This window comes from Harpia harpyja, chromosome Z (assembly GCF_026419915.1).
Source record: "Harpia harpyja isolate bHarHar1 chromosome Z, bHarHar1 primary haplotype, whole genome shotgun sequence".
Taxonomy (NCBI): domain Eukaryota; kingdom Metazoa; phylum Chordata; class Aves; order Accipitriformes; family Accipitridae; genus Harpia; species Harpia harpyja.
The window spans coordinates 48,173,633-48,192,060 of record NC_068969.1 but is presented as its reverse complement, the minus strand read 5'-3'; the positions used below and the strand labels follow the sequence as shown (position 1 = coordinate 48,192,060).

The 18,428-nt window shown below is 39.2% G+C and overlaps 1 protein-coding gene across 7 annotated transcripts in view; it reads right to left on the bottom strand.

Moving 5' to 3' along the window:
- The window catches only part of CSNK1G3 (casein kinase 1 gamma 3), an 89,101-nt gene that overhangs the window by 55,085 nt on the left and 15,588 nt on the right, over positions 1-18,428 (bottom strand). For 5 of the 7 annotated variants that reach the window (XM_052777705.1, XM_052777707.1, XM_052777708.1 and 2 more), the window contains exons 2-3: positions 6,888-7,305; positions 3,013-3,053 (exon numbers count right to left, since the gene is read on the bottom strand). The exons of 1 other annotated variant lie outside the window; for it this stretch is intronic. In XM_052777705.1, coding sequence (XP_052633665.1) covers positions 3,013-3,053; positions 6,888-7,065 — 219 coding nt within the window. In that variant the 5' untranslated portion in view covers positions 7,066-7,305. Of the gene's footprint in view, positions 1-3,012; positions 3,054-6,887; positions 7,306-18,428 lie in introns of those variants that run through there. One more of the 7 variants, XM_052777711.1, reaches the window with a different exon arrangement.

Genomic DNA, 18,428 nt, shown 5'->3' with positions numbered 1-18,428 from the left:
AGGCAAAACAGTAGTTATAAAATCCATTTACTTTCAACATCAGCACTCCTGCAAGCTGCTGTATAAATGCAGCCATTATAACTCATGCTCTTGAGAGAAACCCACACAATTCTCCTGCACTGGGGTGTATGGTTACCATTTATACACAAAACATCTGGCATAGATGTCTTGCTGCTCACAAGAAAACAGTACATCAACAATGGAATGCCAGCATGAGGAATACAAATATGATTTTAAGATATTGCAGGAAATATATTACCACAACCGTAACTGGCAAGGGTAACTGCTCAAACTAGAATACATACATAATTCCAGTAACTCCATTGAGGAGGGCTAAAGTTGAACTACAGCAGGCACAAAACAGACAGGAAATTAAGAGTGCCTCATTTAGGATAACAAAACAAAGACTGACCATAGGCCTAATGACTGCTCTCAAAGCACAAAGGGAGTAACTGCTAGAGATAGGGAAAAACTGTTAGGCATACATTTTCAAAGGGGAAGGATGGTATACCCCACAAGCAAGCACTGATATAGAGAACGAACTGCTTATTGCTTAATGATTGTCTCTCTGTAACTTTACATACCAAGGACTGGTGTTTGTCAAGGATTAAGCCTGTCAGAGACTGGCACTTGGGAGTGATGAGCAAGAAGGAACCATGAGCGATCACAAAACTTAATTAAATGTTTGATGAACTTACGATCTTGTTAAGAAGGCACAAGTAGAGGCCTTGCTTGAATAGATAGGGCCAGAAAAGATAACAACTCCTGCCTTTGCTCTCGTCCTTGTAGATAATTTAGCTTAAACTAGCCATATGGTTCTAAACTACTAATGAAAACTTAGATAATAGGAGCACTAACAAACACTGAGGTATCAAAACTTGTAAAGGACCATACTGCGCAGAATCACCTGAGGAGGGTCAAATAGCGGACAAGTGAGGAAGACTATGGAAGACCACCAGAGGACTCCTGAAGACCACCAGAGACCTTCAATGTGCCTGCATAAAGGACATTTGCATATGCTAATAGTTTCCCAGAAAACTAATTAATATGTATAACATTTCTCGGAAATCTAGTGAATATGTATGTAGAACATGTACTTAACCTGCACAATTAGGCCCGACGGTGTGCACGATAGGTGGAGCGATCCCCCGTGCATCCAGCGCTGCCAATAAAGAATACCTACTTAATAGTTAATCAAACTATTGAGTTAGTTTCTTTGAATCAGTACAACCTACTTAACTGTTAGAATAAAGTCCTGGCACTGTCTCAAATAGGAGAAAAAAAAACAGCAAAAAACAAAATTCAACTAAAACCTACAATTTGATGTAGCTGCTTTTAACAAATTGAACCTTGTGACCCAAATCCCTTCAAATTTGGAAACAAATTCAGAAGAGCTGAAAGATATAAAAAAAATGAGAACGATATTAAAAGAGCCCACTAGTTCTACCTGCTAATAAATGTATTTTTACCTTACAACGATGATGCAAGCTCCTGTGTTGGTTTTCACTATTATTCCTTCTATCTGCTGTTTATTGCAAACACACTATAGCTTTTCAGACCACTAATGTAAGAGGACAACTTGAAAAGTTAACTACATATTCAGAATTCTTTAAGCACTAGTAGTAAATTACAGACATACTTTACTACACTGGTTCTTTAGTGACTTCAAAGTAAGTTATTCAATAATGATACTTCAAGCTTTTTGCACAGCTGTACATGAACAGCTGTAAGATTGAGTAATTTGGAAACAAAGTAAGAGTTGCCACTGAGTAGTACCTTTGAAAGTTGAAATGGGTTGAAATAGTAGCTGAGTTTATTAGTAGTTACCTATATAATAAAAATGGTTTTACCAAAACCCACTGATCAGATTAAAAAGTTCTCTTGCTCCACATCAAGTAATTAGTGTTTACAAAAAAAAAAATCGCTGTCTTGCAAACTATTTCTGAATGTACTTTTTAAACAGTCTTTAACTAGAGGAATTGTCAGACCATTTAAGTTTTACCAGACATACAAACTAAGTTCACGATACTTTAAATGAAAATTAATTTAAATATGGTATAACGCACACACAATAACCCTCAAAACTGCATCCAATATTACTCTTTCAAACCATATCTTGGATGTTTTTAAATCTGTAACTACTCCTGAAATAAATACTTTTCTAAGCAAAGTAAATGTTACAAATATTTTTCAGAAGTTTAGTATATACATTTGTAATGCTTTTTAGATTGCCCATCTAAAGCCATGTATTTCTGTTTCCATAGTTTACCTTTCACTTTATGGAACCAGAATTTCACCATACTGTGCTATGAAAAATGTTCTCTCCTACAGCAACAATAAGAAATTAATGTGAATTCTAAAATTCCTTCAATGACAAAAAAGTAAAAAAATGAATTTCACCTTGAAATACTTTGGTTACATAAACAGTCATTTACCAAGAAGTTAAAAGTATTCAGAAGCAAAACATGAAGTAAACTGAGTAGTTCGGATAAAAGATTCAGAAAAAGCAGAACAATGACATATTAAAAAAATACCCAAATTTACCACATTTGTAAGTGAAGGAAACGTTTTACACATCATTACAAATAAAACATGTCTACCAAAACAGATGTGCAAATACCAGTGATTACAGATTAAAAACAGTTTGGGTCAGGAATAAGGGTGTTAAAATACAGGCAGTCTGCAGACTCACATTAAATTTGGTGTTCCTCTACTTATTGCACAAAAAAGGAATCTACTAGAAGACTGCTAAGCGTATCCTTGAAGAAGCAGTCAATCATCGACTTTATAAACATAGATTTAGCTTTCAAAACAGTGACAACAATTAACACTGGTTTCATTCAACATAGCCACAGTATATCATTACATCTATGACTAACTGCTTTCATCTAGTCAGTTGAACACATACAAGACTACTAAGGAGTTCAACTAAGAAAATCAAACTATTATATATGAAAGGAAAATTCTGATTAGTTTTTTATCCCAAATCCTTAAAAAAAAAAATTAACTTACCAGCTTAATTGCCACATACTCATTTGTGTATAAATTTTTTCCTTGAAAAAAAGAACAAAAACAAGAGTGTGAGACATTCGCTTTCCTGTTCAATTATAATGCCATTTAAACCTCAAGAAAGTCTTTGAAACATGTTTGATCTAAGATGGTAGGTATTCTGGTAGTGACTTAAAAAATGTGGCTTCATTATTCTGGTACCATACTTCAAAGAGAACTTCATTCTTGAATAGTGTAAGAAGTGGCAGTTTCTCTGAGAGAGAGTTTCAGCTATTTCACTGAGTTTGCAAAATTTTTATACACTAGAAAAGCTTGAACATTGGTAAATTACTCTAAGTAGAATGTGATATCCTACACTTTCATATTTATTGCTGATAACTATTTAAAATTTATTTTTAAATTATCAAATGGTTTTGGAACACCAGACGCTAATTACAGTTAGAATTAACTAGGGCTATTTTTTCCTCAATTCCATAATTTACTAAGCTTAAAGTCAGGACAAACAGGGCAAGAATAGTACTGAGTTAAATTTTTACACCATTTGGAAAATGCATATGCTGCTTTAAAAGTGATTCTGTAACTGATTAAGAGTATTTCAACAAGCATTACCTCAAAGTGTATGCAATGACTACAATATTAAACAAGCTTTACAGATGTAAAATTAAAAAGTAGCAGATAAAGGAAAAAACTAGTTGTCACTTCTGATACTTTTAGTTTCTCTAGAGTCATCAAATGAGCTTAGTGTGTATTATTTTTAATGACAGTCCTACTTTTTTCTCTGCAGTATTACTCAGGTCTGAATTTCCCATGTTTAGGTCAGTTTTGTTAATGAAATCAAAGAGGGAAAAGACATGGACCAAGACAAAATGGTTCCCTGCGAAGACAGTTACATTTATAGTCAAAGACTATGATCTCAGCTCTAATCCTTCTTTTTAAAAACAGAGTACTCTTGCAAAGCTGAAAAAAGATGGATTAAAATCATGTGTCTGTTAAAGGATCAATCTACAACAAGCAAGGTACCTGAAGGCTGTGCAATAATAAACACAGAAACAGTATGGGCAGCATGCCCTAATTGGACCACCAAAAGAATGGATAATTCCAAGACCTATCCAGGGACTACAGTGGAAATCCAGGCATCTTAAATAGTTACTTCTTATCTTATGATCATTTGAGCTACATTTTTGACAAAAAGTGTACTTTTTTTGAAGTTGCTTTTGTGTCTTTGCATACTATTACAATCTAGAAGACATTAAAAGAAACTCTTGCAGAGGCCCTGCTCATTCAGTCTATTAGATACATAAATCAGCTACTGGAGCAGGTAACAAATCCAGTTACAGTTAAGCAACTGGATATTGGGTTTCAGTAGCCAAATGCAGTAACAACAGGCTTATTCTGAAGAAATATCAGAAGGGACATTATAATTTTCCATGTGGTGAATCAAGACAATTGTCTCTTTAAAATATGGAAGACAGCAGATTTGACACCACTGTTGATCTGTCTCTAAACACAGAACAGGTAATGCATAATCCATCACATGCAGCAGCAACAAGCTTTCTTTTACTACCACATCAGTTTATCTTAACTGTAACTCAGAAGAGCCTTAATCTTAACAGCTCAATATTCAAAACAATTTAGTCCTTGGAAAGTTAATGGTTGCACATCACAGATACTCATTTGCTACAGATGGCCAATTTACCATTTGATCCACAAGCCACTACAGAAGTCTGGCCATTCTTTTCTTCTCAAGAAGAACTACAATGGCTACCAATTCTAACTGAATTTTTATCTCCTGAGGTACAACTTCAGCTCTCCTTAACAACTTTATTCCTCCTTTAAGTCTTTAAGATTTGACCTTAAGACACATGATCAAAATGTATTCCAGTTTGCAGAAGTACATAAAACAGTTTAGGTGCTTGTATATGTCTTTGTAGGAAAGATGCCCACTTTAAGTTACTTGCTACTGTAGTAATGTAAATGCGAAAATAATAAATCTACATCAAATCTGTAATACTAATATTAAATCCTGCTTTCAGTAAATTACACTTAAAACATCCTGTCCCACAAATAACAATAAATAAGGTTCTGAAATATCTACTATATATGCAAAAAAAAGCAGACATTAAAAAGAGTAAGCCTTCACCTGTCCTGGTGGCTGTTGCAGGACAGTACACTACACTATTATCTTCCTCCTATTTCTTTTACTCGTTTGTCCTATTTTATTTCAGTACTATCAGACTTTAAGTCTTAACTACTCTAATACTGTATTTAGAACAGAAAAGATGATTTCACTCTCTATCTGCTGCAAGCAAATGAGTTAAACTGATACTGATCTGAAACAGATAATCAATTCTGTACATTGTGATCACTCCAAGATGACAGGAAAAAAATTAACTTTATTAGTTTACAGTTGCCTTCAGTAGTAAATGTGACATTAATTATATTGGCTTGATTTAGTTCATGGAGAGGTTTAAAAGAAAAATTATCATTCAAAGCCAGTTTAGAATAGGTTAGGAGAAGTTGAAGACAGAGTTTCAGCTTGACTTATATATGTGCTTCTACAGTTCACAACACTGTAAAGGTCAAAATAATCAATCTTGTTTAACTTTTAATAGGAATAACAAGAGCACCTCTCGTTCAGTCTGTGTTAAATTCAGTATCCTCCGTCAGAGCTCCAGCGATATTCTCTTTCATCCTTCTACAGTATTAACATGCTAAGCTTGTTTACATTTTGACTCAGACTAGATATAAGGCCCCCAGAAAGCACTATATTAAAAACATGTTATATTTTATGCATGTTATGAACATAACATGTTTATATATTTTATGCAAGCACTATATTGAAAACATTGTCTGAAGGACAATAAATGGTATTTCTACCAGAGGCAGAAGATCAACAGAAACACAACACCTACATAGCCCACCCTATTCTCAAATACCCTAACTTTCAAACCCATCTCTCTTTAAACCTTGAAACACTGCATTGACTCAAGGCTTCCAGGAACACTGGAATAAATTCTTGTCATTAAGTGTCAAGTTATATTTGTTAACACATACAGAATTCCCAGATCTCGAAAACCCTGGCTAATCATGCTGTTGTCACGGAAATTTAAGTCACCAAAACTAAATAGGTACCCTTCCAAAAGCATACACCCGTCATTTAGTGTCTATTTTAATAAATGGTAAAATTTCCAGCTTTTATGCCCAAATTCTTCAAAACTCCACAGGTCCTTCTCAGTCTGTCCCGTCTTCATAATTCGATTTTCATCCATCTGTTCAGCAGGGAACTAAATGTCTGAATTACCCACCTCCCAGATTCTCTCTACAGATGGATTCTCACTGCCCCTGTGTAACAGCAGCTCACTGTTTAGCCTCACTACACTGCTGCTGATGGAAAGGAAACCAAGGAATCCCAAGAGCTTGCTGCTATTAAAAACACTGTAGTGTCTCCAAGAGATCTCCACGACCACAGTACTATAAGCTGGACCTACAGGACAAGGATGTGTTTCACATACACTTAGCCCCAAATACATCTAAATAAACTGCTTCAGGAAGCCAGGAAAGGTAGCAAAACACCATAACCGTGAAGTAATTCCCCATGTCTTGGAAGACACAACTGACTGAATTTAGGATAGCACTGCACACAGCTACAAAACACTTTTAGTCCCAGAAAGACTCCTGCTACAGAGATTCTTAATATGTGATAGAGCTTGCATTGGCCGGGGTCAAGCCACAAAAGATGTACAAGGCAAATTTAACCTACCTGAAGCTTAAACTAGTTTGAAGAGCTGCGTGGTGTGTTTATGTAGACATTTTCATGCCTAGACTACATACAACGGTCTTGAATAATGTAAATTGAAATAAAGAGACAAGGATCTTACCTAACCGTAGTTCTCCAAAATTACCACATCCAATTTTTTTGCCAACTCTGAAGTTAGGGCCAACCATTAACACTCCAGAATTTGAAGAACCAGTTCCACGTGGATTATGGCCTGACCTCCCACTAGGCCGTGCAATTCTTTCATCCGGCTTGTCCTTGTCTTTCTTTCTGTTATCCATGTCAAGTTTATGGTACTCCACTTTGATTTCTTCCTCTTTTTAAAAATCAGTATAAGCAAAGTCCAATTGGACAAGGTGAGAATGAAAACATCACCAGTGAAGTGCCCAGCTGGTTACTGTCAGTAAGCAGTCACCAGCAGCCTGTTCATCCCATTCGCAAAGCCTTGGTAGTATTCTGTAGTAAAACTATATCTCCAGAATGCACACCACCACCAATATTTACTAGTATTTGCAGGAATTCTGTTAAAGAAAAACAAAAGTTATTCAATACAGTAAGATTCTTCTACAAAATTAACTCTCCCTTCAACTAGTCATACAATTAAGCTGTAAATAATTATATTTGCTTTACAGATCCTCTATGAAAAGCACTACTGTAAGGTTAAAGCCTCTGATTCTAGCACATAATAGCAACAGATACTGGTGTGACTGAAGTGAACTTATAAATCCCAAGGCTTAACGCAACAGGTATTGTCAAAAAAACCCCAAACAAACAAACAAACAAAAAAAAAAACAAACCCCACCAAACCCTATCAAACTACTTCCTGAGTACGTAAACACACTTAAAATCAACATTTAGACACTCATTGCAACTTATGCCAGCTCTGCAAAAGAAAGCGTTTTATTTCTGGTTTTTTTTCCCCAAGTAGTATCTGTTGATCTATGGAAATGCTCAAGCTGAACACTTATTGAAGTTATAGAAAGATATTCAAACTTAAAACAATTCCATTATCTTTTCTGAATTATAATTTCCAAGATGCAGTTTATAAACTCATGGCAGGGACACTTCAGTCCTTTCAGTAACTCCTAGAGTCTAAAAATAAAATATATTTACTTATTCTCTCCTGCCCCATTCAATTATGTCATAAATGTGCTTCCCCACTCCCCTTATCCACCATTTAGCATCATTGCCTAGACACTAATTCCTACATGGATTTCAGCAAAACTTGCAAGCTAGCTTACTACTGCAATAAAGAATCCCGAGAAAGCTTTCATTTTTACCTTGCCCATAAGAATAGTGCATATTTTTCTCTATTTAACAACAGTGGTTTAAAAACACAAAATTCAGAAGACAGTCAGCTACTACTTAGGCAAAATTTCAGGGTGAGTTAAATACCTGTTCAAAATTATTTTGCTACATTTGCTTCAATGCTGGGAATACACTGTAGTGAAATAAAACATCCTCTGAAAAAATAACATATTTTGTGTGCTACAGCCTATTTTAAAGATAGTTATCAGGAGCTTGTATTAAACACTTTGAACTGAAGACACTTTCATTTCTTAAACTCATTTCTCACAAAGTAAAATTATTACTCACATAATAGCTTATTACAACATTTAAAAAATCAGAAAGCCAGTAGAGAAACGATACCAAAGAATATGAATAACCACCCAAATAACTGCATCTGCTGAATCACAAGATATTCATAGCATGTTCATAACTAGATATGTAAAAATCACTAATCAACAACTGACTAACCTATCACCTGAACGATGAAGCATATGGAAATCTTTTTGGTGAAGAAACATGATCACCTTAACTACGAAAGGGGGGAATGAAAGACTTTTTCTGAGAACAACCAAAACACGCAAATGCAGGTTCCAGTCCAAGTAGACTTGCCTAATGCAAGGGAAAAGGACTTCATCAGTGAGTAGTGAATGCAGTGGTGTGGTATGGCATAGAGGGAAGCATTTTAGAAAAAAATACAAGCACCTCTCGCTACAACATAATCTTGCAGGTTCAAGCACCACCACTAGATACCCTAAAGTCACTTTCCAAACCACAAATCTGAGAGGAATAGGTAATTTTTCCTCACCCACTTTGCCACAAAAACGAGAGAAGAAATAAGAAAACTAGAAATGGAGAGCGTTGAGGTGGGACTTCAAGGGTACCATTTAGTACTTAGAAAGACGGTCAGTACATTTGATGCAGCACAATACATAAATGTTTTAAGTACCAAAGAAAAAAGACTTATGTTCCATGTCTTACTGGTTCTCCAGTGAGAAATAACAAGGTAAACAATCCTAGAATTTTTACTGCTAATACACAGACTTCATGGCAAATAGAAGCAATGCATGTAAGAACAGCATATTACTGCCATCACCAGAGAGTTAAAAAGCATATATAGCTATTCAGACAATGGTTTGGTAATCTCAGCAGAGTGGAAGTCAAACTTCCTGGCACTATTTTGCACATATCAAAATCTTCATACTACCAAGCACTGAAAGACATTACCTTGGAACAGTGAAAGGCTAGAAAGGCACTAACAGTTCATACCAATGATACCAAAGGGCTCCACAACAGAGCACTAGAACTACAGAACAGACTGGGTATGCAGGCAAATCTGAAGAAATTAAAATCTGATTTCAGAGTTAACAGGGTTCTTAGCTTACAAGTTTTCCATAGCTTACCTCTTGATATATATACAATATCTAATCACATGACAAATGAGTTTAAAATTGTATTTTTCTAATACATCACAACATAAGGCCGTGGAAAGGCTGTGGATGTTGTCTACCTGGACTTTAGTAAAGCCTGTGACACTGTCTCTCACAGCACAATCCTTGAGCAGCTGGTGGCTCATGGCTTGTTCAAGTGTACTCTTCGCTGGGTAAAAAACTGGCTGGATGGACAAGCCCAGAGGGTTGCAGAAAATGGAGTTACATCCAGCTGGTGGCCGGTCACGAGTGGTGTTCCCCAGGGGTCAGTACTGGAGCCAGTTTTCTTTAATACCTTTATCAATGATGTGGACAAAGGGATCAAGTGCACCCTCAGTAAGTTTGACAACACCACCAAGCTGGGAAGGAGGGTTGATCTGCTCGAGGGAAGGAAGGCTCTACAGAGGGATCTGGACAGGCTGGATCGATGGGCTGAGGCCAACTGTATGAGGCTCAACAAGGCCAAGTGCCAGGTCCTGGACTTGGGTCACGACAACCCCATACAGCGCTACAGGCTTGGGGAAGAGTGGCTGGAAAGCTGCCCAGCAGAGAAAGACCTGGGGGTGCTGGTTGACAGCCGGCTGAGTATGAGCCAGCAGTGTGCCCAGGTGGCCAAGAAGGCCAACGGCATCCTGGCCTCCATCAGAAATAGTGTGGCCAGCAGGAGCAGGGAGGTGATTGTTCCCCTGTACTCAGCACTGGTGAGGCCACACCTCGAGTACTGTGTTCAGTTTTGGGCCCCTCACTACAGGAAAGACATCGAGGTGCTGGAGCATGTCCAGAGAAGGGCAACAAAGCTGGTGAGGGGCCTGGAGCATAACTCTTATGAGGAGCGGCTGAGGGAGCTGGGGTTGCTTAGCTTGGAGAAAAGGAGGCTGAGGGGAGACCTAATCGCTCTCTACAACTACCTGAAGGGAGGTTGTAGTGAGGTGGGTGCTGGTCTCTTCTATCAAGTAACTAGTGATAGGACAAAAGGAAATGGCCTCAAGTTGCACCAGGGGAGGTTTAGATTGGGTATTAGGAAAAATTTCTTTACTGGAAGGGTTGTCAGATATTGGAACAGGCTGCCCAGGGAAGTGGTTGAGTCACCATCCCTGGAGGTGTTCAAAAAACACATAGACAAGGCACTTCAGGACATGATTTAGTGGGCACATTTGATGGTTGGACTCGATCTTAAGGGTCTTTTCCAACCTTAACGATTCTATGACTCTATAATTTCAGAAGGACAAAACAGTTCTAGTTTTGTCATCTATTTCAGTTTTCCCCATTTTGTCTTTGTATTTAACTATGACCTGAGCACACCATGTAGCCTTGCTAACTGAGCAGAAAACTTAGCTATAACAGGCCGTGTTCCGAGGATGCTGAGAAGGATGCATCAGGAGCATGGAATAACAAACAGGCAACATCAGAACAAAGGGCACCATAACTTTAGTAGCAGCTGTAAGGCAACAGTGATCTCTAAGAAAGCAGCTGTGAGCCAAACAAAGTCCATTATCACCAGAAAAGCTTCCAATCTCACACTGTTTCAGCTCATGTAGCAATAAAACAGTACCAGAGGAGCCAAGCTGGGAGCTCAAAGACAGATTAATTAGTATTTATGCAAAGCACAGTAGCTGCTCTGCACGCATGCTTGTCCAGTTGAAGCCTAGTAGTTAACAAGACACTGAAGCTTTACCACTAAAAAATTAATTTTCACAATACATTTTTTTTAACCCATTGTTTTGGGTTTGTGTGGTGGGGTTTTGGTAGTGGGGGAGGGGGCTGCAGGGATGGCTCCTGTGAGAAGCTGCTAGAAGCTTCCCCACCTCCAAGTCAGACCTGCCTCTGGCCAAGGCTGAGCCCATCAGCAATGGTGGTAGTGCCTCTGGGAGAACAGGTTTAAGAAGGGGAAAAATCCTGCAGCAGCGGAGGAGATTGGAATGTGAGAGAAACCCCTGTGCAGATATCAAGGTCAGTGAAGAAGGAAGGGGAGAAGGCGTGCCAGAGGAGGGAATGCCCCTGCAGCCCGTGGTGAGACGACAGGCTGTCCCCCCTCCAGCCCATGGAGGGGAGCAGGGGAGCAGATGCCCACCTGCAGCCTGGGGAGGAGCCCACACTGGAGCAAGGTGGATGCCCCCGAAGATGGCCGTGACTCCACAGGAAAGCCCACGCTGGAGCAGCCTGTGCCTGAAGGACTGCAGCCTGTGAACAGGACCCATGCTGGAGCAGCTCATGAAGGACTGCAGCCCATGGGAGGGACCCCACACTGCAGCAGGGGAAGAGTGAGGAGTCCTCCCCCTGAGAAAGAAGGAACAGCAGAGACAACATGTGATGAACTGACCCCAACCCCCATTCCCCTGTGCTACTGGCGGGGAGAAGGTGGAGAAAATCAGGAGTGGAGCTGAGCCTGGAAGGAGGGAGGGGTGGGGGTAAGGTGTTCCAAGGTTTGGTTTTACTTGTCATTATCCTGTTTTTATGTGATTGGCAACAAATTAAAATGATTGTTTTTTCCCCAAGCCAAGTCTGGTTTTGCCCATGACCATAACTGGTGCGTGATCCCTCCCTGTCATTGTCTAGACCCACTTTTGTTACATTTTTCTCCTGACCATCCCACCAGGGGGGAGGACTGAGTGAGTAGCTTCGTGGTGCTTTGTTGCTGGCTGGGCTTAAACTGTGACACTCATCTTTAATCACAGGAATATCTTTAATTTGGAAAATCCAAATCATAAGCAAGCCCACCCCTTAAAAGTATTAAGGTACCAGAGACAAAGACTTCCACTATGCTTAGAATCTTGATTTTAAAAATATCCTATCTTCACACCCAAATACCTTTTTCCAAAATTTAAGTCTGATTGATAATGGCATTGGACTTCAAGTCAGTTTATACTAATACTACAGCTTGTTGTGGAAGGTGGCAAAGCTGAGCTACATGAGCATGCAGATCACACTCAAATGAAATGTAAACAGCACGTGGCAATAATGGGATAAGATTGTGAGGCTATAATAGCACAGGAATGTATATAAATTATAGAGGCTATTATATTTTGGAGGCCTTTAAGGACTTTGTTTAGCCACTTAAAAGTAGTCATTCATGATAAAGCAGAACTCATAGCTTACTTAATGTTTTTGCTTAATATTGACCTATTGTCCAATTGGAGGAATAAGAAGATTCAGAAAACTCCACAGCCAGTTTGAGCGAGGAAAAGGAGACATAGCAACCACTACCCTAAAAACCAGGAAAGAGAAAGAACCCACCTAGAGGTGAGAAAAAGGACCCAGTGAGAGAATAGACAACCCCAGACCCAAATATTACTATTGGACCAGACTATGGTGGGAGGGGCAGGAATTTAGAATGTAAGAGTGTAATTGCCGAGGCTTTTTAGTGTTTGGGGTCCCTCTTTGGAAGCAGCCAGGTTGAATTGTCTAAATTTGTGCAACATAGATAAAAAGCATAATTTATTCTATTTTGGAGGTCTTGATCAGAGATTCTGCTTCAGAGAACCTAGGGTTGAGCATGAGGGAAGAAAAAGCATCGGGGTGGGCCGGGGGGGCGGGTCAGGAGGGGCATCCATCAGCTCACTGGAGTTGCCCACTGCAAAGGGAGTCCAATCCTAGCAGTTAAAGTCTCAGGTGGTGTGTGTGCGACTCCTTGATTGGTGTGTGAATGCTCAGGCAGCAGCTTCTCCCTTAACCAGTGTTCATCAAGAGAACATTTTCCTGATTACTCAATACACAGCCTCAGACACTGAAAATGTCTTACTATATACTGCACATTTATACAAATATCAAATCAGATGCTCTTTTAAGCCATTTATAAGTTAATACATTAACTGAAACAGCCTATTTGAAACAGAATCCTGTCAAAGAAACTATTGCCAATGTTTTTTAATTCCAGCCTTCACTCAAACTCAAGTTACAGAAGTTTTCATTAGCTTCAAAAACTGAGCTCATATATGGGAAATCTCTTTTTGCCTTTTTTTTTTTTTAATCTTCTGTGAGGTGCCCACCCAGCTGCTCTCTCACTCCCCCTCCTCAAAAGGGCAGTGGGAAGAAAATAGGATGAAAAAGCTCATGGGTCAACGCCAAGACAGGGAGATCACTTACCAGTTAGAGTCATGGGAAAAGAGACTTGACTTGGGCAAGATTGATTTAATTTGTCACCAATTAGAGTAGAGTAAGATGGTGAGAAACAAAGACAAAGCTAAAAACATCTTTCCCCCACCCCCCTTCTTCCCAGGCTCAACTTCATTCCTTCACTTCCCACTCCTCAACCTCCTCCCCTCTGCTGAGTGGCACAGGGGGATGGGGAATGGAGGTTGTGGTCAGTCCGTAACAGCTGCTCTCTGCTGCTCCTGCCTCCACATACTGTTCCCCTGCTCCAGCATGGGGTCCTATCCACAGGGTGCAGTCCTTCAGGAACAGACTGTTCCAGCATGGGTCCCCCATGGGGCACAAGTTCTGCCAGCAAACCTGCTCCAGTGTGGGCTCTTCACCATGGGCCACAGCTCCTGCCAGCAGCTGGCTCTGGCATGGGGTCTCCACAGGCTGCAACTTCCTTCAGGACATATCCACCTGCTCCGGTGTGGGTCCTCCACAGGCTGCAGGTAGGTATCTGCTCCACTGTGGTTCTCGATGGGCTGCAGGGGGACAAATTGCATCACCAGGGTCTTCTCCATGGGCTGCAGGGGAATCTCTGCTTTGGTGCCTGGAGCACCTCTTCCCCCTCCTTCACCAACCTTGGTGTCTGCAGGGCTGCTTCTCTCACAGCTGTTGCACAGCTTTTTTTACCTTCTCTTAATATGTTTTCCCACAGGCACCACCACCTTCACTGCCCAGCTTAGCTGTACCCCGCAGTGTCTGGCACAGGGCAGCCCGAGCCGAGCCTCACAGAGGCCCCTACAGCCCCCCTGCCAGCACCTGGGCACAGACATGCAGTACATTTACAAGAGCAACACTTATGTCTTACGAATTTGTGAAATTCCAAACACTACATGTGAGTAACTGCTTTTTTTAAAGCAGCAAGTGCTTCCAGGAGAAATAGCGTACCACGCACTTTTCAATTTAAGAAACCACTGCTTCTGAAACTTGTGTCTGCACACAGACCCACCACAACCTGTTTGCCAAATGTCATTTTAAAAAACTGGGAATGCAGTAATAGAAAAGGTAAGTTACAATGGATTCAAGGGGTAAAGATAAATACTGAAGCTCCTACTCAAGCTTATCAAGTAGATTAGTTTTGTAAACGGTACTAGCATTTTGAGAGCAAATCACAAAGCATGAAAAAACCTAATAAAACCCAATAAAATAAATAGTAAATAAACTGATTACTGAACTCCTTCCTAAAAAAATATTTTCTCATAACATTTAAGTAATGCTTTACTGAGTGTTTTACTGAAATTTAAGGCAACAATGCATGAAACCAAATACATTATTAACAACACAAATTTCAGTTTCCAAAAATGCATCTATTGCATGGACAAATCTATTATATGGTAACTTAGGCCCTTCCCTCTTCTGCTGTTGAACCAAAAGATATTCCAGTTACATTACAGGTATAATTTTTATATAAACTGAAATTAGCACCTTTTATCAGCTTCCTGCTAAACAAATATTGGAAGGCCCGTACATTTTTCACACACTACATGTCAGAAGGAAGACACACAAGCATTCCTGTCACAGTTTCTCCAGGACACAAGAGTTCTCTTACAACATTTCCTAATAAAATAATCTGCAGCTGATTTGAAATAAGGAGACCACTTGAAACTTTCTTCATATTGACATTCCTATATAACATTTTATGAAGTATTTACCTTAGAAATACAAAAGGCATTCATGGTTTTATTTACACTGCACTTACCTATGACAGAGTTATAGTGTTGATGGCAATATCTTTTCTTCACTGTAATGCTCACATTCTAGAGGAAAAGCACTAAAAGCAAAGATGTATATATGCAGTATTTGCAGTTACTTGGGCATGCAAAGACTTCTGATACAGAATGCAAGTAAATTATAAGTTATGTGAATTGCATTAGTTTTCCTAGATTGTTAAGGAGGATCCAGCAGATTTTTTTAAAGAGTTGACATAATTCATAGGGCTCAGAAGGCAGACACCATTCAAAAGCATGCATCATTTAAAGTGAAAAAACAACACATACAGTGTAAGCATTCTAAATTATTTGCATAATCGTTTTCTTGCTATGTGCTACTTATATGGGCTATATTCTCCTCACATGCAATCTGCCTGAAAAATGTGTCGTCCTCATCCTCATTTCACAGCTTGATTTTCTGTTTAATTTTCATCTCTGAAATTGGACACCTCTCCACGTGAAAGCAAACTGTGACCTGCACTCTGCTGCCAAAGGAACGGAGAAAAACACATTGGCAATATCAATTGTGGCATACCACGTGGCTGCCTTTGATGCCAGTTCATATTGGAGCTCTAACATGTCTGGTACAGCAGCACTCAGTGGTGGTGTCACTTTGTTCAGGCCGTGATAATCTACTGTTAACCTCCACCCTCCATCAGACTTTTGCACTGGCCATATAGGACTATTAAAAGGTGAATGAGGCTTGCTGATGACTCCTTGGCTCTCTAGTTGATGAATCAGCTCATGGATGGGAGCCAGGGAGTCCCGGTTTGTGCAATATTGCCGGTGGTGCACCGTCCTGGTAGTGATTGGCGCCCGCTGTTCTTCAACTCGCAGCAATCCCACAATGAAGGGATCTTCTGAGAGGCCAGGCAGGGCAGAGAGCTGTTTGATCTTCTCTGTGTTTACAGTGGCTATACCACTCACAATCTCAGCCAGACCCAATACAGTACTGTAACGCAGAAAGAACATTACTGAAGTTGTGAGGTCAAGTGCACAGAAATTTGGAAATGATAATGCATGTAGGTGAATTATAGCATGTTCATTTAATGGAGCAGACAACTGAGCAAATCCTCCTGAGCTGGGAATAGCTACTGTAGTTCCAGAGTTAGCAGTTTAGCCACACCAATGTGTTGGTGAATTCAAGCTAAGAAGTTTTGCCTTTGACTTCTTAAATCAATGAAATCAAATGTGTTAAAGCCAGCACTGGCAGAAATAGTTAATTCTTTATAGACCCAACGAATGCAGTTGTCCTCGGGTATTTCTTCATTGCAAATTGGGATTTTGTTTTGAGATGGTATTACTATAGTCTTGTGGCTATGTTTATGTTTATTTGGTTAATAGTATGCGATGATTTTCATCTCTGTCTACATAAATGAGCACACTTGACCCATAAGCTTCAGACAGACATCAGGGAATATTGTTAGAATTTAAATAAGCTTCTTGCTCAAAAAATACATGATTAAATATCAGTATAATGGCAAACATACCACCAAAGCCAAGTTAACAAAGCAAGATCTTAATTAGAAATTACATCTACAATCCATATAGATTGAGGATAAAAGGTAAAGCAAGACTGGAAAACCCGTAAGGAAGCAGTCAGAGTAACTGAGATGCAAAACTAACATCAGCTAATACAGGTTTTATTTATTTGATGGAATTTAACAGACATTCCCAAACACTGTAGAACGACTGCCTGAAAAGCAAGGAGAGGAGTGAAGACAAGCAAGAAAAGTGAAGACAATAGTCAGATACGTGTTTCAGTTGACTGACAGCAGTCATAAGCCTAACACCTGCAGAAAAGTAAAAGGAATCTTGGGCTCAGTTTTAGAAACATAAATTAAAATCAATGGCAAAAGACAGCCAGGCTACGGGTCTGTGTCAACACATGATTTAAATACAGAATGTAAGAGTCAAATTAACCAAATAGGTGATTAAATACTTCTTCAGCAAAGCCAAGGCAAGGACTAAAGGGACCACTCCCTAAAGACCTCTATTGTCTAAAAGGTTAGATGAGCAATTTTGTGATATTTGAAGAGGACAGACAGACAACTATTTCCTTGAAGGGACATCTTTACAGAATGTTTTACACATTCATGATTTGCATACAAAGCTTGCTTACTTAATAGACAAGGAGATTCCAGCTAGTAAAATCCAGCCTGTTTGAAAAGTTTGTTTGTCACTCTCAGCTGCACAGAATTCTACACAGAGAGCAACTGAATGAGTTTTAATGAAACTATGCAGGTGTGTAAACAAAACTGATCCTTCAATTCACCACTATGCTCAAACTTTATTTAAATTCATATTGTGAATATATAGTTATATAGTTGTATAATCCTGAAGAACTCAGAACACTGAAAAGTCCCTAAGAATACGTAGAGAACTAGATATACAGAAATTAAAATTAAGCAAATATCTCACTTCCAAATGAATTCACTGTGGGAAAACTTCAGTATTTTTTTCCCTCTAACAAACAGATTATGATCTCTGAACAATTTATACTTAAAGAATATTTGCCTAAACATCTAAAAAAAACTGTTTAAAGGCACTGAAGAAAAACACTGTAATATTATATACACAGTGAATAAATGGGTGAGTTAGAAAAACATACTGTCCTGGTTTCGGCTGTGATAGAGTTAATCTTCTTTCTAGTACCTGGTATAGCGTTATGTTCTGGATTTAGTATGAGAAGAATTTTGATACCACACTGATGTCTTCAGTTGTTGCTAAGTAGTATTTATACTAAGTCAAAGATTTTTCAGCTTCTCATGCCCAGCCAGCACAAAGGTTGGAAGGGCACAAGAAGCTGGGAGGGGACAGAGTGAGGACCGTTGACCCAACCTGGCCAAAGGGATATTCCATACCATGTGACATCATGCCCAGTATACAAACTGGGGGGAGTTGGCTGGGGGAGGATCACTGCTCAGGAGCTAAATGGGTATCGGCCAGTGAGTGGTGAGCAATTGCACTGTGAATCACTTGTTTTGTATATTCCAATTCTTTTGTCATTATTATTGTCACTTTATTATTGTTGTTATTATAATTTTCTTCCTTTCTGTCCTATTAAACTGTTCTTATCTC